This window comes from Pipistrellus kuhlii, unplaced genomic scaffold (genome assembly GCF_014108245.1).
Source record: "Pipistrellus kuhlii isolate mPipKuh1 unplaced genomic scaffold, mPipKuh1.p scaffold_m20_p_1, whole genome shotgun sequence".
In the NCBI taxonomy this organism is placed as follows: domain Eukaryota; kingdom Metazoa; phylum Chordata; class Mammalia; order Chiroptera; family Vespertilionidae; genus Pipistrellus; species Pipistrellus kuhlii.
In genome coordinates, this window is record NW_023425404.1 from 70,430,886 (window position 1) to 70,452,436 (window position 21,551).

The 21,551-nt window shown below is 39.4% G+C and overlaps 1 protein-coding gene across 2 annotated transcripts in view; it reads left to right on the forward strand.

The window, feature by feature from the left end:
• Positions 1–21,551, forward strand: part of NUBPL (NUBP iron-sulfur cluster assembly factor, mitochondrial) — a 215,008-nt gene that overhangs the window by 176,624 nt on the left and 16,833 nt on the right. For both annotated transcript variants that reach the window (XM_036451248.2, XM_045585237.1), the window contains exons 8-9: positions 172–257; positions 20,290–20,410. In XM_036451248.2, the coding sequence (XP_036307141.1) occupies positions 172–257; positions 20,290–20,410 (207 nt within the window). The remainder of the gene's footprint in view (positions 1–171; positions 258–20,289; positions 20,411–21,551) is intronic.

Consider the following 21,551-nt stretch of genomic DNA (forward strand, 5'->3'; position numbering starts at 1 on the left):
GAAGACATTTTCTAATCTTTCCCATTCATGTATGTGAAATTTATACAAATTGCATAAATAGTTAATGTAGTAGACTCTTTAATATGTGAGCAACCTAATTTTGGAAGTAAACTTTCCATAAAGAATTAAACGATAGCATTATTTTGCTGTTCTTTTGTTTCCTCTGATTAGGTGCTGTGATTGTCTCCACGCCCCAGGACATCGCACTGATGGATGCACGCAAGGGTGCTGAGATGTTTCGAAAAGTTCACGTGCCCGTAAGTATTTATGCTTCACTCTTGCAGAAATACAAGACACTTCTAACTGAAGAAGCAAGTCACTGAGAATACAACACAAGTTTTAATTTAGTTTTGTGCAGAAGTTTATATGAAAACCCTACTTCATCTTTATGATTACTTTATTTAAAATATACATATATATTTTATTGACTTCAGAGAGGGAGGGGAAGGGAGAGAGAAATAGAAACATCAATGATGATAGAGAATCATTGATTGGCTGCCTCCTGCACGCCCCACACTGGGGATCAAGCCCACAACCCAGGCCTGTGCCCTGACCAGGGCTTTATGGTTACTTTAAAACAGACATACAGGTGCAAACATATATACACACGTTATGTTAATCAAGGAGACTTCGAAATGTCCTTTCATTATGAGTTTTCTGAAGAAGTATTACAGGGAAGCTCACTGATACCTTTCCCCTCCAAAAATAGAGAATATTTTAGGAAATTATTTAGGTAGATACACTTGAATAGATAATCAGTAGGAATGCAGGTGGAAACAATGTCTTTTTTCCTTCTGTCTCCTATAATTTAACTCATTTATAGCTCACAGTCTTCTAAAAGGTATCAAAGGATACCTATACAACATGGCAAACTAGAACAACCAAAAACTAATGAAAATAAGGGAAAGGACAATTAAAATCAAGTGGAGTTAGAAGTGGGATTTAAATACTTTCTAGAAATACATAATTAATTTTTTATTTTATTTTATTTTTTTAATATATTTTATTGATTTTTTAAAAATATATTTTACTGATTTTTTACAGAGAGGAAGAGAGAGGGATAGAGAGCTAGAAACATCGAAGAGAGAGAATCATCGATCAGCTGCCTCTTGTACACCCCCTACTGGGGATGTGCCCGCAACCAAGGTACATGCCCTTGACCGGAATTGAACCTGGGACCTTTCAGTCCGCAGGCCGACGCTCTATCCACTGAGCCAAACCGGTTTTGGCTATTTTATTGATTTTTTACAGAGAGGAAAAGAGAGGGATAGAGAGTTGGAAACATCTATGAGAGAGAATCACTGATCAGCTGCCTCCTGCACACCCCCACCGGGGATGTGCCTGTGACCAAAGTACATGCCCTTGACCGGAATCGCACCTGGGACCCTTCAGTCCACAGGCCGACACTCTATCCACTGAGCCAAACTGGTTCTGGCACATCATTAATTTTTGAGCAGCCACAGGGAAAGATACATAAGGCTGTTATAAAAATGTTTTTACACGAAGTTAAAAAGAGCTTGATGCTCAAGAGTAGTAGCAAAGCTGAGACTGGAGAGGTGGTAGTCTCCCCGAGATTCTCAGAAAACAGAAGCCCCATGTATATAGGCACAAACCTGTTCCTTCCTCCTGTGTGCCTCCACCAAAGCAGGTGGACTTCTCAAGTGCCCGCTGGAGTGGGCATTTCAGCGCAGAGCAGTGTGATGCCTCCATCCATGCGGAGCTCTAGCTCCCGCACTTCAGGGAGAGGTCTTAGGGTTTACAGAGCGGCGCTTCTTAGACTTCAGCCCACGCATTAACTTCAGGGGTCTCGTGATTCTCTCCCTCCCTCTCCTATCTCCCAAAATAGTATTCTTACTTTGTGTTTGTTTGGTATGGAGAGAATTCATAACTTTTGTTAAATTATTCAATGAGACTATGATATGGCACAAGACCCAGTGATGTAGTATAATAGAATGAAGAGACTCTCAGGGAAGCTTTCAAAAATGATTTTCTCTCAGGAGAGCTTCTGAAAAGTACAAAATAGTAGAGTAGTGGAGTTGAGATGATCCTCTTCAAGGAGTACCTCTTCTCGCTTGCCAATTAGCACACAGCTGTGTGTGTTAACAAGCCCTGAGCTCTGGATTGTATCCGCATGCTCTTATGAAAACTGAGGAGCCTCATAAGGATGGTGCCGCATGCTTCCCTTCCAGGTGACCTGAGGGTGTTCTCACCAGCAGGAGTACAATTGTGATCCGAAAGTATTTTAGAGATAGCTTTTATATGTGGATAAACCAATGATAAAGCCCCAACATGAATTGTATCTTACAAACATTGTAAAGTAATGATAACCTAATGCGCACATCAGACAGAAAACTGTCTCAGTGAAGCACTTAGTTTAAGCAATGTGGCTTTCTGTTATGCCCTCCAAGATAGACTGATGCAAGGAATGCCTACCCAGAGAGTTAAATAAAGTTATTTATATGGGATTTTAAAATACAAATCAGCAAAGAGTTAGGGAATTGGCTATCTACCAAAGATTATGAGACTAAGTAATCCATAATCCTTCTTTCTGGCAGAAATTAAATAACAGGACCAGTGGTCTGTTAGTGCCACTTCAAGGTCAGAATAACAGCTGTGCTATCAGCATATGAGGGAATGCTTAACTTCTCATTCTTTTAAATTAAGGGTGGAGGCTTAGTATAACTCAAAAGTATCAGGAAATCCTCAAGGGAAAAGTTTTCAAAAGAGCAGAAGCAAGAGCTTTTGTTATTCCCCATCTCCAATGAATTCTCATTATGTATAGCAAGAGACCATTGCAACTCATGCTGTCACTTGAAGCAACTGTGGCTATGGGGCAGGCCCTCATGCGCTTTGCTAATTAGGTGTCTAATGACCATCACTGCTAAATTCTTTCAGTTCCTATGTTATTTTCACTTACCTGCAGCATTTGACACTTACTGCCCTATAAGTAAAGAGGTAAATAACCTCATAATTGTTCGGACAGATTCTAGGCTGTAGGACAGATTCTTCATTAGGTGGACAGAGAATCCTTATGGAACATAACAGTGAAAAGCAAATGAATGATCACTAAGTCCAGGTTAGGTTACTACTAAGTGAGTGCCTCGGAGGATAAAACTTGAGGATATCAGCAAGGAAGTATCCTGAGGAAGTATTCCAAGGGAAGGATACTAGGCTGCATGAGGCTCATAGGACCAGTGGTGGATTTGTTAGGGACTGAAAGAGTTGTTTATGATCAGAAAGTTAATGTTGGAGTTGGAGATTGCAGAGTAGGGACAGTTCTGGATCAGGAGAAGGTTCATGTGGTTGGTCATGGACATGCGGGGCTGAAGTGGAGTGGAATGAAAATCATTAGAAATGCATAATCCTCCAAGTTGGCTTTTTTTGACATTGTCCTGTATCTTTATTGTACAGTTTTTTTTTCACCCCTTCGTTTTAATTGTTTGCCCTCTAAACAGCAAAAATCCTATCTAATAAAGAGGCAATATGCAAATTGACCATCGCTCCAACACACAAGATGGTCGCCCCCATATGGACACAAGATGGCCACCACAAGATGGCCAGCAAGGGAGGGCAGTTGTGGGCAATCAGGCCATCAGGGGAGGGCAGTTAGGAGGGACCAGGCCTGCAAAGGAGGGCAGTTGGGAGCAACCAGGACTTCAGGGGATGGCAGTTGGGGGAAACCAGGCCTGCAGAGGGGGGCAGTTGGTGGGGGGACAGGCCTGCAAGGGTGAACAGTTGAGGGAATTAAGCCTTTAGGGGAAGGCAGTTGGGGGAAACCAGGCCTACAGGGGAGGGTAGTTGGGGAAAACCAGGCCTGCAGGGGAGGGTAGTTTGGAGTTACCAGGCTGCAGGGGAGGGCAGTTAGAGGCAGTTAGGGGTGACTGGGCCAGCAGGGGAGGGCATTTAGGGGTGACCAGGCTGACAGGGGAGGGCAGTTAGGGGCAATCAGGCAGGCAGGCAGGCAAGCAATTGGGAGCAGCAGTCCTGGATTGTGAGAGGATGCAGGCTGGACTGAGGGACACCCCCTACCGCCCATGCATGAATTTCATGCACTGGGCCTCTAGTTTTAAAATAATGTAGACTATCTAATCATCTCCTAAACTAACAAAATATAATAGGTGCTCAATAATCTTTGCAATTGAGAGAACTTTTCAGTAGTGAACTCTGTAAGCAGTTGGACAAACATAAAGCACCACATTTTATAGGAAATCCCAGCTATGAATGGGATGTGGAATCTTCTGGCACTTATCAGCCTTGGAGTCTAAGTAATGGTAAAGCATTTGAAATTAGAGAGTGTTCTCTAAGTGCAAAAGAGAAATGTTTTGTTTTGTTTATACCATTTTATTCTATTTTTCCTGGTTTTTAGTTTCACTCTCTATTTTTTTTCTCCTTTTGAAGTGCATTAGTTACCATGGAAACAATTGTATCATTGGAATTCATTGGTATGGACAGAGTTTAGCAATGTCTACAAGAACACTTTGAAGTTAATTTAAATGATTTCTTAAAACTCAAAGTCAGATAGAGGAAGGAGGGGAAGAGATGAACTATTAAATTCTCTTTTCTCTGCCTGAATGATATCAACTCTGCCAAATCCTTGATTATCTCAGTAATATAGACAGACTATTTTTTTAATAATAAAAATTTTCAATCTTATACATTTTTAATTGTGAGTACTTTAAGTGTTGTGTTATTCTCACGCATTTCTCTTGCCTTCTTTCACAAGGGAGACCCAGGCTCCTCAGTCTGAAGCCTTTCCCCACCATTTGAGCTTTTAGAGTCAAAAGGATTTCACTGACCAGAAGGATTTTACCTTCCTTCATAGGTAATCTTCTTCCCAGCTCTTGCAAAGTATATTAAAGTATATTCCCTCTCTTATTCCATCTATATGTAAGGGATCACTTGGTTAATTTTAATTCAGTAGATAGTTACCTACTCTTCAAATTCATATGTATTGACCCTGAGTGCCCTCTCTAAGCAGAGCACTGGGATAAGCTCCATTAGTGATTATTTATTTATTATTATTATTTTTAATGAGAAGAATGAGGCCTTTTCCTTTAAGCAGTTTATCATTCTGTAGACCAACTTCATCATGGTGCAGAGACCTAAATTCTGAGGAACAAGAGGATGCTTCTCTGGGCTACCAAGGAGCTCTTTCATGGGAAAGTCATGATGTTTTTTCACATCCCTGTAATTTTCCACATGCTGGTCCCTTGCCTGATAAGCCATTGTCAGCCTGGGACCTTATACTCATTTTGCAAATCCCTGCTGAGCCATTACTTCCTCTGGGAAGTTTTCCCCAAATGTCAGAAAAGGTTAATAATTCTTTTTCTGAACACCTTGAACATATGTCTCATTTGACTCTTAACCCCCTACAGGTTTACCTGTCAGTCTCCACTGAGGAATTGGAGTTCCTGGAGGGCAAGGAGACATGCCTTAAATTCCTTCGGTGCCCAGGCTCCTGGCACATAGCAGGCACAGGATACATTCTCACTGTACTGACCTTTGACCAGGGGTACACTGCCATCTGCTGTTCTCTTCTCGCCCAGGTCACAGGCCGCTCTGCCTTGCATTCTCTCTGCCACAGCCAAATTGCTTGTCTCCCACTTCTTCGAGATTTCCAAACAGTTTCTCTCCTCACCGCCCTCACCATACTGTCTCTCCTCCTAAGAAACCTTTACCCTCATTTTTCACCTCATAGCTCCTTTTTATCCTTTGGAAACATCTTTTTCTCTGGGAGACTTGCCCAGACCCTGTTAACTAGGGTAAGGTCTTCCTAGTGTGTGATCCAGTAATTCACTGTTTCCCCTTTGTAACCATTTCACGTTCGTCATTATTTTCACATTTACAGCGCCATGCTTACTGTCAGCCGTATAGGTGCATGGACCACTTACCTCCCTCTGTGCCTGGAATGCAGCTGCTCCTTAGATACATACTGGATGAATGAGTGGAGTAGAGTTTTCATAGGCATATCGAGGCATGGAGAGGACAGAATTCAGTCTGAAAAGAATCAGGAAATCACAAGTTGTGTTCAGGGTTATTCAGTTTGTGTATAGGTGAAGTAATATGTTTAGATTGTCTATGCTAGGCCCAGGTTTGGTCGAGACTCAAAACACTAGGCTAGGCTAGAAATTTGGACTTTCTTCTTCAGATTTTTAGAACAGCCCATAAAGAGTGCTGGATAAGAAACAAAATTAGAATAGAGCTTTAAAAGAATTTAATCTGGTGGGGATGAATAGAAAGGGTAGGAGGAGCCAGGAGAGTGGGAGGCAGCAAGGAAGCATTTTCAGTGTCATAGTTATTCACTCTGCAGGTTGTGACACACCATGAATCATGAAATCAGTACAGTTAGAGATATAACCAAAGTTGTAAAACAATATCAAGGTAAATTGCTTTTAGGAAGACAGTATTATTTCATAAAGATTTGTTCTCCTAATACTTTCCAGGTCCAAACTGTAAATTTTGCTGCTATGAACATAGGGGTGTATATATTCTTTCTGATCGGTGTTTTGGGTTTCTTAGGGTCTATTCCTCGAAGTGGGATCACTGGGTCAGATGGGAGTTCCATTTTTAATTTTTTTGAAGGAATTCCATACTGTTTTTCATAGCTGCACTAGTCTGCATTCGCACCAACAGTGCACTTGGGTTCCTTTTTTTTTACATCCTCTCCAGCACTTGTTGTTTGTTGATTTGTTGATGGTAGCCATTCTGATAGGTGTGAGGTGATACCTCATTGTCGTTTTATTTTGCATCTCTTGGATGATTAATGACTTTGAGCATGTTTTCCTATGTCCTTTGGCCTTCTGTATGTCCACTTTTCAGAAGTGTCTATTTAGGGCTTTTGCCCATTTTTTAATTGGATTGTTTGTCTTCCTTTTGTTAAGTTGTATGAGTTTCTTATATATTTTGGATATTAACCCTTTGTTGGTTGTATCATTGGCAAATATGTTCTCCCATGCAGTGCATTCTCTTCATTTTGTTGATTGCCAGGAGCCAAGATCAACAGTAATTAATATAAATGCGAGAATTCCAGTCTGGAGACTGAATGGGGCTTTGATATCTGCATTTTATTACCTACCGCTGATGACTCAATGGCCTAAAGCAAACTCCCCAACTGGATAATCTTACTGTTTACCAAACATCACCTTTGATATATCTGTTTGCATTCCTAAAAGGCAATTGTGTATTCTAATAAATAAAAGTAGATGAGAATGGAGACCCAATGGAACTTGGTTCCTTGTACCAAGCTCACAACTGGCTTCCCTCATAATTTTCAAATTTATATTTCTTGTATTGTGTGTTAATTTGCATGTCAGCCCTTTCTCCAAGTCTTTGAACCAGAGGCCACATGGGCCGTGGCTTCACAGTTGGTGGTTTCTTTTGCTGTGCAGAAGCTTTTTATTTTGATATAATCCCATTTGTTTATTTTCTCCTTAGTTTCCTTTGCCTTAGGAGATGTATGAGAGATGTCTGAGATTTTGTTGCCTATGGTTTCTTCTGAGATTTTTAAAGTTTCATGACTTATATTTAAGTCTTTTGTCCATTTTGAGTTTATGGTGTAAGTTATATATGGTGTAAGTTGGTCTAGATTTATTTTTTTTGCATGTCCCTGTCCAATTTTCACAACACCATTTATTGAAGAGACTATCTTGACTCCATTGTATGCTTTTGCCTACTTTGTCAAATAATAATTGAGTGTTATGGCTTATATTATGATGCTAAGCAAAATAAGGCAGTCAAAGAAAGTTAAGTATCACATGATCTCACTCATATTCGGAGTCTAATGAACAAAATAAACTGATTAATAAAATAGATCCAGAGACACAGAAGCATGGACCAAGCAGACTGATGAATTTCAGAGGGAAGGCAGGAGGATGCAGGCGGGGAGGGGAGTGATTAACTGGGGAATTTATACGCATATATGCATAACCCATGGACACAGACAATAGAGTGGTGAAGGCTGGAGGAGCGGGTATGGAATGGAGAGGGTCAATGGGAAAAAAGAACAACCAAACAAAGAAAACATCTGTAATACTTTCAGCAATAAAGATACATTTAAAAAGATTTGCTCTCAGTTATAAACACATACGTATATGTTTATATTAGATTAAGATGTAAAACATTTCTCTTATAAGACAGTTTTAATAAATTTGAAAAACACTGGTGTAGGTGATAGGCAGTAAGGCTCTGGTCGAGAATAATAACAGTGAAAGTGGAAAGGGAAATAAATGTAATTGACATTTTGAAGGAAGGATTGACAGGCTTGGTAATTGATTACATGGGGTAGTGTGGTTAGGAAAAAGAGGCAAAAGTCAAAAGGATTTTGAGTTAGCTGCCCTTAATAAATTTTCCAGAGGCTGTTTTTTTTTTGTTGTTGTTGTTTTCTTCAGGATAATAGTGAACTAGAAATTAGAGGTTAGATTCCCAGTCACAAATTCTTGCCCTTATTCTCCGAGGGTTGTGATTTAAAACTGTTTGGCAAAGAAGAGACCAGGAAAGAAAATGGTTTGGTGTTGGTCTTTGTAACACTATACACATCATAAGATGTATGTGTCCATCTCTTCTCACAGAACCAGATTTATTATTTACATGTATATTTTAGCTCCTTATATAGAGGTGGTATTTTTGTTTTGTTTTGTTTTGTTTTTAGCATTTAAAGAGCTGTATTCTTTTTTTTTAAATATATATTTTATTGATTTTTTTTACAAAGAGGAAGAGAGAGAGATAGAGAGTTAGAAACATCTATGAGAGTGAAACATTGATCAGCTACTTCCTGCACACCCCCCACTGGGGATGTGCTTGCAGCCAATGTACGTGCCCTTGACCGGAATTGAACCCGGGACCTTTTAGTCTGCAGACCAACGAAGAGCTGTATTCTTTAAGCATATAACCTCTTTCATTGTTTTTTGTTAAATTACTTTAGAAATTTTATTATAATTTTTAGGCAGTAGGATACTGCTTACAAAAGCAGTTTTACATAAATAGAGGTAAGCTAAGGATCCTGAGTGCTAGAATTCAAATACTTTGTGGTTGTATGACCTGAACAAGTTACTTAATCTATGCCTTAGTGTTCCCATTCAGAATATGGGAATTATAGTGGTATTTCCCTTAGGGAGTTGAGGTGAGAAATAAATAAGATAATGCACATAGAGGGTTTAGCACAGTGTTTGGCAGAATCTAAACACTTGGTGAAAATATAATGTCATATAATTAATGCTTATTATAATTACTTTTGGATTATTATCGTGAAACATAAATTGATAGGCCACAGATGTTTATGTATTTGGCCTAGGTATTTTTGTTGTTATTGTTAATCCTCACCTGAGGATATTTTTCTTATTGATTTTTAGAGAGAGTTGGAGAGAGAGAGATGTGAGAGAGACACATTGACTGGTTGCCTCCCAAACATGTGCCAACTGGGGCTGGGGATCAAACCTGCAACCCAGGCACGTGCCCCTGACCAGGAACTGAAACTGAGACCCTTTGGTCTGTAGGCTGACGCTATAACCATTGAACACAGCAGCCAGGGCTCGCCTAGTTATTTTGACAAGTCTGTTTATTTGTTAGTAAGAATTTTAATAAGAAATTTTAAAAAATTTAGGTAAATAGTGTCTTTGAGATATCCTTATTCCTTTTGTATACTAGTTGAGCCTAAATTGTTCTCTTCATATAGATTTATTAGGTTGCTAAAGTTATTTAGAATCTAAAATTTTGCATTCTTTAAAACTAGAGGCCCAGTGCATGAAAATTCATGCACTCTGGGGTGGGGAGTGGCCCCCTCAGCCCAGCCTGTGCCCTCTCGCAGTCCGGGATCCCTCAGGGGATGTCCACCGGCTGGCTTAGGCCCAGTCCCTGGGAGATGGGGCCTAAGCTGGCAGTCAGACATCCCTCTGGCACCCTGGGAGCCCTTGGGGGATGTCCACCTGCGGCTTAGGCCCACTTCCCGGAGGGAACGGGCCTAAGCCGCAGGTGGACATCCTTAGCACTTTAAAGGGGGCTGAAGAGTCTCCTGCCACCACCATTGCGCTCACAGCCATCAGCCTGGCTTGTGGCTGAACGGAGCTCCCCTTGTGGGAGCGCATTGACCACCAATGGGTAGCTCCTTTATTGAGCGTCTGACCCCTGGTGGTCAGTGCATGTCATAGTGACAGGTCATTCTGCCTTTAGGGTCAATTTGTATATTACCCTTTTAATATATAGGATATGCATTAATGTAGGCTAATTGCTATTACAAATGGATCTCAAAATATATAGTGATTCAAATGTACTAGAAGTTTATTTCTTCTTCATGTAAGCAGTACTAGTAGGTGAATAGGTGAGCAGGGTGGCCTTCTTCCATAAAATCTCTTGGAACCTCTGCCATTTTGAAATGGGACTTCCAAGATGACTCTTGGGCCGTTCTCATTTGAGCTGGCAGAACAGAAAGAGCCCAGAGGCATGGACAAGGGAGATTTGTCTGGGCCAGGACCAGTTGTGATGCCCATACTTCTCCTCACAGTCCACTAACAACAATACAGTCATGTAACCACACATCATGTTTTTCAAGGAGCCCAAGAAATGTGTTTTAGCTATGTGCTGAGGAAGATGAGACCATGATTTTGGTGACAGTGAGCTATCTGTGCTACAGTTGACGTGGCAACAAATACAGGGTGGGGTAAAAGTAGGTTTACATTTGTTTGTATGAAAAATAATACAAGAATTAACAAATAATAATACAAGAATAAATTATGTTTGTGTATTCACAACAGTAAACCTACTTTTGCTGGTCCTGTATATTAGACTTGTGCTGGTCACTGAATTTTTTTTAAATAAATAATTCTGAAAATTATTTAACTGTTTCATCCTTGCAAATAGTTACTTTATAAAAGAGAGTTACAAATTTTGCTTTTCTTGTGGTTTACTTTTCCTACTGCTTAAAAACAAAAACGAAGAAACAAAAAAATCCTACTGTTGTGTTGAACTTTTTAGTATTTATTGGAAAGGGTTAATGATTATATTGTCTTCTAAGAGAAAGTAGGTGATCTTAGAACCTAAAGTAGATGATTCTTATCAATGTTTTATTTCCATTTTTATTACCAAAGACTCTACACGTTGTTCCTAGTGATGAAGATCAGAATTGTGACTTATTATTTTTCTGTCAGAGTAATCATTCATGCTGGTAGGTTATCTATTTGGACCAGGAGTTTTACACCTTCACCCTTGGATGCTTCCAAAACTCATTGTTCGATGTTGGTCTTGGAGCTTTATCTGCATCTAGTTTGTCTGTCGTACCGTCCAAATCCTATTTTATTTAATACCTCAAGCCTACCTGCCTTAAAAAATGATTTAGAAATAGGCAGTCTTATGTGAAAACAGAGTCAAGTGACACATTTATTCTCCCCTTTTCATTCTTGAGCATAGTTTTTCCTCTATGTGATCATCAGATAGTCTCACTTGACTCTTCAAATACTTCTGATATATTTAAAGTATCTTTCATTATTGGTTTTTAAGGCTTTATAAAATTCTGTTTGAATTCTTTCTCAGAATGCATAGTAACTAGCTTGCACGTGACATATTACATGTGGCAATTATTCTTGACAATTGGATAATCTTTCCATTAAAAAAAAATATTACTTTTCCTTAATGATAACCTTTATAAGATGGTAGCATTCTTCATTTCAGAGACTGAGGATGTATGCTCATTTGTATCTTTCCCCAGGATCTCTGAAGTCCATGTAGGCTTTAAACTATAGTGCTATTCCATGTGGTATACATGAGTTAAATTGATCTAACCCTCACAATAACCCTGCAAAGTATATATTGTTATTTTCCCCATTTTGCAGATGAGGAAACTAGTACAAAGAGATTAAATAACTCACATAAGATTAAATACTGTAACTCATACACCTGTTTAATGGGCCTCTGGGATTCTATCATAAGCAGCCTGCTTTCTGGAGTCCATGTTCTTTTTTTGTTTTTTAGTGAGAGTAGAAGTGAGGAGGGGGAGAGACACAGAGAGAGAGACACATCATGTGAGAAAGACACATAAGTTGGTTGCCTTCCACACATGCCCTGACTGGGGTTGGGAATCGAACCTGCAACTGAGGTGTGTGTCCTTGACCAGAATTGAACCCCAACCTGAGACCCTTCAGTCACCTGCCCAGAGCAGTAACCATCAAACCAAACTGGCTATTAATTGCCATTTCTGTGGCTTATCCAGGGTTGAGGTTTAATAATGTGGGTGTCATGGAATATCACAGGGTGAGAGATTCCATGGAACAAGAAGAGTCTCCATTAAATTTGAATACCATTGGGGTTCTCTGATTGTCTTCGGGGGTTGGAAACCCTTTTCTGCCAAAGGGCCATTTGGATACTTATAAAATCATTCATGGGCCATACAAAATTATGGCCTGCTATAGTTGGTCAAACATTTAGTTAACTCACCCCTAATGCCCTGGCAGGGCCAGACCAGATGATTTCACGGGCCTCGTACAACCCGTGGGCTGGATGTTCCCCACCCCTGGTCTAGGTGGACAAATGAAGACAGGAAGCTGGTGGGCTGAAAAATGGGAGGAGTTAAGGGACCTTAGGTTCTGTGTACAGACAGGAGAGGTGTAATTAGGAGTTCAGGGGATGGGGAGTTCCATGCCCAGGAGACAGGACTGAAGTCAGGTTCGACTGCGTCAGTGAGCGGTGAAGATAGTTATATATAATTTAGTTCAGTGTTTTGTGACCTATCTCCTAGGTTACTGTGATAATTAAATAAGATTATATATATATAGGTCTTAGCATAGACCTTAGCACATGGTAAACTATAGCTCTGAATGTTATTGGTGTAGTGGTAGACTCTAGAGATCATTATAAACCTGCATTTTTTAGAATTCAAGGCATAAAGAAGTTGAGTTATACCTCATAGACCCAGAGCTAGTTAATTGGTTCCTAAAAGGAGCATGAATGCCAATCTTCCCATTTATTGTTCTTTCCATGCCAGACTGCTTCTTCTGAAAGAAAAGACAAGAACACCCATCTCATTTTTTTAAATTATAAAATCTGTGTACATGCTTCAAGGAATATACTAAAAACTGGTTCAAGGCTACTGGAAACTGAAAAGCACTTCAATTTCAGTTATTATTAGTCATTCTCTATTTAACAGTGAGTTTTTTCTCTTCATTTTTTCTTAAATCATAGTTTTTGATCCTTGTGACAGGTTCCAACTAGCAAGAATTTAACCTGATTATAAGCTTGAGAAATTGGGTTATATAGTAGCCTGAAAGTCTTGCTTGTTACTTATCAGAATCTGGATTTAAAATGCCAAGAAGAAATCAAAATTAGACCTTTTTAGCCTGCTTATTGATTCAGTTCATTTAGACAAAAACAAAACAACACAACAACAACAACAACAAAAACAACACATTTTTATTGATTTCAGAGAGGAAGGGAGGAGAGAGGGAGAGATAGAAACATCAATGATGAGAGAGAATCATTGATCGGATGCCTCCTACACGCTCTCTACTGGGATCGAGCCCTCAACCTGGGCATGTGCCCTTGACCGGAATCAAACCGGGACTGTTCAATCCTTAGGCTGACACTCTATCCACTGAGCCAAATCAGCTAGGGCAGAGTCAAATTTTAAAAAGTTAATAAAAGAAGTACCCTTCTGTGCCAATGATTGATTCGAGTAACATAAAAATAACATATAAAAGATTTGTGGTGGCTGATGTTAGACAGACACGTAGCGTTTATTTTCTTTCAGTAAAACTAGCTGAGGTAAAAAGAAAAAAGTATCTATACTTTGATGAGCCACTAAAAACTGATTGAGCAAGCTTGCAGCTGCAATTCCATAGTATTATGTAAATTAAGCTATGGCAAAGCATCTGTTTTCTAATGTTTCTGCTATCAAGTGATACACAAAATAGTTTTACAATAAGCACAAACAGCATGATATAAGACTTTATGTGGAAAGGGTAGGGAGTGGTTGTATGGACATGAATTTCTTAATGGAAGAATTTTTATCAACAAAATTGTAATATGGATATTCTAACGTTATATTAGTTGCTCCTGTTTGAAACTCAGATGAGAGCAGTGTTTTCTAATCTTTTTAATCCTCAAAGCTCTCTTTTATTTTTTAAATTTTATCTTTATTGTTGAAAGTATTATAGATGTCTCCTTTTTTCCCCCCATTGACCCTCTCCACTCCACACCCTCACCCCCAGGCCTTCACTGCACTATGTTGTCTGTGTCCAGGAGTTATACATATATACATTCAAGTTCTTTGGATAATTTCTTCCCGCCCCTCTCCCCCTTCCCTCTGGGAGACATCAATATTCTCTTTTAAATTTTCTCCCACTAACCCCATATTTTGAAAAAGTTATCTGCCACATAATCTGCATGCCCTATTAATAAGTAATTTTTCTTTTTTAAATTAAGTATGTGAGTTTGACTGTTGTATGAGCTTCTGAATAGAAGATACTCCACATGAGTGTTATCACAGTTGATATAATTTCAACTAAAAGCAAAGAAACTTGAGTTTATCTGTCCTGTACAGTCTTTTAGGTAAATATTTCATTTCTGTTCATAAAATACATTCATAAATCACACCCTGATAAATGTTTTCACGCATCGTTAGGACCTTAAAATAACATTAGGTAGGAGAACTACCAAAATAAGTCCTATAGCCAGAGTTTAGTTGTCTATAACAAAACTGCTCAATCTATAATAATAAAAGCCTCATATGCTAATTAGGCCAGACATCCTTCTGGACGACCTTCCGGGTGAAGCTGTGGCGGTGGGGGCAGAGGCAGAGGTGGCCCCCGCAGCTGTGGTGGCAGTGAAGTAAATGTTAATAAAATACTTGACTCGGTACATTCAAAATACTATAAGTTCAATATGAAATCAATATAAAAATTGAGAACCAACCAACAAAGGAATTGTATTAAAAATACTAGGAATTCTTAAAATTCAATAATAATAAAGCACCATCAGTAGAAAAAAGTAGACAAGCAACTTAAGCAGACACTTTACAGAGGAGAATATACAAATGGCCAATAAACATGTAAAAATATGCCTAACTTCAATAATAATTCTGTCAATGCCAGTTAAAACCACAGTGAAAAGGAGAGCTGCGCACACAGTCAGGGAGAACAAAGAAAAGTGGAATGCACTGCACCTCTGCACCTTTCTTTCACCACAGGAAACCTTAGTGTCCTGCCTAAGGCTTCCTTCCCCCTCCCAGATCTCATGCTGCTTTACTTTTGGTGAATTTCAACCAGGAGCCACATGGTTCCCAGTATAAACAGATTGACAATGGAACAATCCAGCACAATGAACCATGATAACACACCGTATTTACTAAAATGAAAGAAGACTAGTGATATTAAATGTTGATGAAGCTGTAGGACAACTGGAATTGCTGGCAAGAATGTAAATTGACAGAATTTCATTGGAAACTGGCATTTTTTACTGAAGTTAAAAAATGTATAACATAATACCTAGCCAAAAAGTATATCTATAAAACATTCATAGAATTATTATTATTATCAGTCCTCACCAAGGATATTTTTTCTATCGATCTTCAGACAGCATGGAAGGGAGGGAGGAGAGAGAGAGAGAGAGAGAGAGAGAGAGAGAGAGGGAGGGGACCATCAACACTAGAGAGGTTGCTTCCTGCATGGTCCCCAACCGGGGCTGGGGATCAAATACACAACTAAGATATGTGCTTTTGACCCAGAATCGAATCGACTTTCATGTATGAGTCTGCCCTATGCTCTGTTTTGTTCCATTACGGCCTTTTGAAAGCAAATTGCTGTGCGTGTGGGAAGTTCTTACACGATGAGGGAGTTCTAGAGTTAAGTGGAATTAGTTTATTCAAGAAAATCTAGGAAGTGGTATTAGGTCATTTATCCTTAAACCAGAAGTTATATGTTATCAGTAAAAAGCCAAGTTTAGTAGTCAAAACCTCTAAATTTAAAACGTATAGAGGATTACCTCCAAGTTTTTTGATGATACATTCTTATCAGTAAATGATGCTTGAGCATATATTTATTTGTTATTAATTAATTATATGTAGTATCTACATATAGTATTTATACATATTACTACAATATGTTATTTCCATTATAAAATACACAAAATTAGAATTACAAAAGGAAATCATTAAAACAAAAATTAAAATTTTTATATTTTCTTACTGTACCCCTTTATCAGCCAAGGTGTGCTGGGTTATGTGTGCAAATAATCCTCAAATTTCGGTGGATGCAAACAGCACAATTTATTTCTCTCCTGTTATATGTTTGTTATGGTTTGGCTTCAGCACCCTTTGGCACTGCTCTCACTCTAGTGTCTACCAGGCGTCTTCAAACTACGGCCCGCGGACCACATGCGGCCCGCAGAGGAGTCTGATCCGGCCCGCCAGGTTTTTTGGGCAGTGAGCGCAGCCGAGGTGTTACAGTAGGAATTAGTAGTTCATATAGTCCGGCCCTCCAGCTCTCTGAGGGACCGTGATCTGGCCCCCACTTTAAAAAGTTTGAAGACGCCTGGTAGACTGAGGGAATAGCCACTTTTGGGAGCGTGCTGGTCACGGGGACAGAGGGAAGGGAAGGGGAATGAGCACCAAAGCCTCTGCCAGGATGCACATGTCACTCCCCACATTTCATTTTCCAGCAATGACATGTCCTCACCCAATTGCAAAGAAGAAAAATCCTGACCCTGTGCCCAGGAGGAAGCGAGTATTTTAGGCATCACCCAAAACTATCACCTCTGAATAGACATTTCAGAGACTATGGCCCTGGCTTAGTGTTTGCCTAACAGTGTTTCCCAACCTTCTCTCATGACGAGAATCTCCTGGTGGAGTTGTTAAAATACAGATTCCTGAATCCCAACTGAGAAGTGCTAAACTAGAATTTTTGGGAACACATAGGTAAAATTGTATACTTAGTGTTCCAAGACAGAGTATGCAATTTTACCTATATGTAAAACATATAGGTAAAATTGTATACTTAACTTAGTGCTCTAAAAGTACACAATTTTACCTGTATGTTCCCAAAAGTTCTAGTTTAGCATTTCTCAGTTGGGATTCAGGAATCTGTATTTTAACAACTCCACCAGGTGATTCTCACCATGAGAGAAGTTTGGGAAACACTGGCCTAAGAAAATAAACACACAAAAACAAGTCCTTTTAGTTTTTCCATTCCATGTTGTTTTTAAAACCCAGCAATCCTAAGAAATGAGTCTATTACAACTACAGGCTTGTGGTCCCTCTTGCTAAAAACTCCTTAGTAGCTTCACTGTGCACTCATGCAACCCAGACACAACGTGGTCTGCAGTCCTTACATCTCTCAAGCCTCCTCTCCTGCTGCTCACACCACCCCTCACCCCTACTGACCCTTCGGTTCCCTGAAGGAGACGTGCGCTCCTACTTCTGCCCTGAGTGCTTTCCTACCTTTCTCCTTGCTTTTACCTGCTTGTTCTTTAGTTTTTAGGTCAAATATTTCCTCCAGGAAGCCCCTCGTGACTCCCGGGGTAGATGGAGCCTTCTCTTTTCTATGGTCTCATAATACTCTGTTGCTTTGCTTCCAGAAAAGCTGTCCCAGAGTTTTTGTGTGCGAGCATGTGCTGTTTTTTCATCTTTACCCGAGGATATGTGGTGCCATTTTTTGTTTTGTTTTGTTTTGTTTTTAGAACGAGTAAGGGAGAGAGAAACCTCAGTGTGAGAGAGAAGCATATATTGGTTACCTCCCATTATGCATCTGCCTGGGAATCAAACCCTCACCCTATTTGGTGCATGGGACAATGCTCCAACCAACTGAGCCACCCGGCCAGATCTGTTCCAGCTTTTAAAGTCTGTTTCTCCAGTTAGTGTGCAAGCTTCAAGGGAGCAAAGCTCAAGTCTGTTTTGCTCACCACTGTATGCTGCTGCTTCTGTTTATCCCCATTACTGGCGTGTAATAGAACTCATTAAATATTAAGTTCGGTTATAGTTTTATGTTTGTGACATTTATGTGGTCTTGAGAAGAACGTGTTCTCTGGTCCTTAGAGAACAATTTGATACTAAGAAGTTAATCACACAAACTGCAAATACACTGTTGCTCCATGCCTCTGTGTCTTGGGACATCTGAGAGAATGCAGAGTAGGAATGCTTTTCCCATTCTCTCTGATTAGAGTAACCCTCACTTGGATTTTCACATTATTTAAGTGATTTTTCTCTTCCCGTTTTTTGAGTGATATTTTCATGTTTAACTTGGAAGCCCTACAGTCTGAGGGGATATATCACATTTAACATAAATGGCAGTGAGGTTATTATATAGACGTACTGAATAAATAAATAAGTTGTGTGATACTAAGGTGTGTGGGAAGGGTTTGTTTTTGTTTTTATTTTTTGCTTTTTTGTTTTTTGGTGTGTTCTTTTAGCTTCTGGAGATGATACTGAATTATCAAAACATGTTGTGGTTTATTTTCGTGATACTTTGCATCAGCAAAAGAACATCTGTTAGATGCTTGGAAAATGCTTACCTACATATTTATGTCCCTCACTATTTGTCTTCATTTACATGTGTTGTGGGGAAACTTTAGTATTTTCTGTTTCTCTTTTCAGAAAGAATAACAAATTTGATCAACTTACTTGTCTCTATGTCTCATTGTGGACTATAGGTTCTGTTAGTCATTTAAAATGCAAATGTTCTAATAGAGATATCTCCTGTGATGATCATCTTACAGGTGGAATAGATAGGATAATACAGATATGGTAATCTATAAGCCTCTCATAGTTGTGTTCCCCATTTTATTCTAGAAGAGAATCTTTTCTTCTCATCAGTGTGAACTGATGGGAAGCAAAGGAAGATGAGTAAGGATTATATTTTCAGGGCCTATCTGTTTAAGAAATATTTATTAGATACCTATTTTGTGCCAGAAGCTGGGAAAACTAAGAAAGAGATGTAAAATGTAAAAACTTTCTATAAGGTTTTACATTTTTATTTCAAATGATAATCCTATATAATAAAAGGGCAATATTCAAATAGACCAAAAGACAGAACAACCAATCAATCAATCAAAGCATAATATGCTAATGATAAGCTAAGGCTCATCATCTGTTCGCTATGATGTGCACTGACTACCATGGGGCAGATGTCCAAATGGTAGGTTAGTTTGCTGCTGGGGCCTGGCCAATCGGGATTGAGCGAGATGGGCCAGACACACCCTGAAGCTCCCGTGGTCCCTCCTCAGCCCATTCATGGACCAGTGTGGTCCCTCAGCCTGACCTGCATCCTCTCGCAATCTGGGACCCTTCAGGGATGTCAGAGAGCTGGTTTCAGCCCCATCTTGCAGGCCACTCCCCTTGGGAGGCCGCCAGATTCAGGGCTCATGGCTGGCGAGTGCTGCTGCTGCAGCAGCACAAGCATCTCCCAATTGGGACTGATTGGGTGCAAGCCCGAAGCAGGCACAGTGGGGCCAGGATGAGCAGGAGTGGTTGGTAGGAGCTATAGGCAGCATTGGACTGTGGGTTTTGGCCCGATCCCACGCCACTCAGAGGGACCTCACCCGTGCACAAATTCGTGCACCGGGCCTCTAGTATTCTACTGAGAGCTGAGTTTCACTCTTGCTAGCCGTGCCAATTTTATTGCTCGTAGAATGCAGATGATAAAGTTCTTCTGAGGAGTAAATAAGATAGTGCATTTAAAACACTTATATGTTGATTTTTATTTACCATGAGGCTTTGTCCACAGTTAGCCTCTTAATTACTTATTTTTTCTATATTGCCATCAGAAACACGGATCTGATTGCATAACACTACCTCTTCAATACTGTCTTCTCAACTTTAAAAAACCTTTTGTCGTTTTCTGTTGTCTCAAGAAGAAAGCCTCAGACACATGGAAGGCATTTACCATCCAACCCTGCCCTTTCCTACCAAAGTAGCTCCTGCCTTCGCCCCCACCAGGCTGCAGCCCACAGCGGCTGCACCTGTTGTATTCCAAAGGCTTGTGCTCTTCCTACTGCCTGCAATTCCTGCTACAGCCTTAACTCCATTCTCACCCTCACCCAGAACAAACAGTTCTCTACGGGCAACTCTGAGATCTTATTCTCCTCAGGTATAAATCTTTGATCCCTGTCATTTATATGTCTTTAGCATTTATCACATTATTAAAAAGTAATTAAAGTGTTTTACTCTCCCACTAGCTTGTGAGTTCCTTGAGAGGAAAGACCTTAATTCATTCATCATTGTATCACTAAAACCAGTAGGCATGCAGTAAAAATATTGAAATAATGAATTGAGATTTGGTTTAATTTTGTTTTGATTTCAATGTATTCTTATTATTCTAGGTTCTTGGCCTTGTTCAAAATATGAGTGTTTTCCAGTGCCCAAAATGTAAACACAAGACTCATATTTTTGGTGCTGATGGTGCAAGGAAACTAGCACAGATCCTTGGTCTTGATATTCTAGGTAAGATCATAGAATATATTTTTTTTAAATATATGTTTTGTGATCTCAGAGAGGAAGGAAGAGGAAGAGACAATAGAAACATCAATTATGAGAGAGAATCATTGATAGACTGCCTCCTGCACACCCCACACTGTGGATCAAGCTCACAACTTGGGCATGTGCCCTGACTGGGAATGGAACCGTGATCTCCTGGTTCATAGGTCAATGCTCAACCACTGAGCCATGTTGGCTGGGCATAGAATATTCTTTTGCAGAGGAAATGGTAGAAGGGAAAACAGAGATCAGGTATGGTGATGAAAAGTGTCTCAGAAAGTAATGAATTGCTTTTGGCTTTGTGTTTTAAATTAACTTGGTTTAGCGCAGTTCTATGTGCTATGCTTTCTTTGGCTTTTTATAATACTTCATTTGTGGAAGGCTTTTTAAAAGGAAGTTTGTTCTGCCAATTTTGATGCTTTCTGCTATTGATAAAAACTGCTTATAACTTGAATTTTAGAAGAGAGTTTTGTGGTCTGAGTACTATGAAGCCCATGTTTTAGTGGTCATTAGTTTTGCTGCATTGGGAACACATCTCTTTTTACTGGTATGTATGAAAATACCTGTTCATTATATTGCAGGAAACTTTGGAAGTGTCACTTCTTGGTGCATATGAAAAAATAAAATGCCTTTCTGATCAGTTCTGAATGTATCAGTCCTTCTGCTCTAGAAAGACAATATTTTGTTTTCTGGAATCAAAACAAAATATGTGTTTGCTATGTCTATAAGAGGTGGCACTTGAAATTTACATTATATATACTGTTCATGTTATTGAATTGAAGGGTTAATTAGTGTTATGAGAAGTGAAATCATGTGTTAATTGAATAAAACACAGATTTTTGATAAAACATGACTTTTAAAAGATCCACAAGCAACCTAATGAACTTATGAGAAAACATGTTTTGATATTCTGCTTATTGAATGAGTTATTGTTCTGGGGAAGGCAGATGTTAGATGCTGAGTAAGAGAGTCATAGAGTGGGTTATTAGTTATAGGTAGTTTACAATTAAGACCCCTTTAGAGATCAAGGAATTTCAAAACATGCTCTATTATAATTACGTTTCTAAAAGTTGATGTTAAATGTGTTATTGTTATTATGCATTTGTAC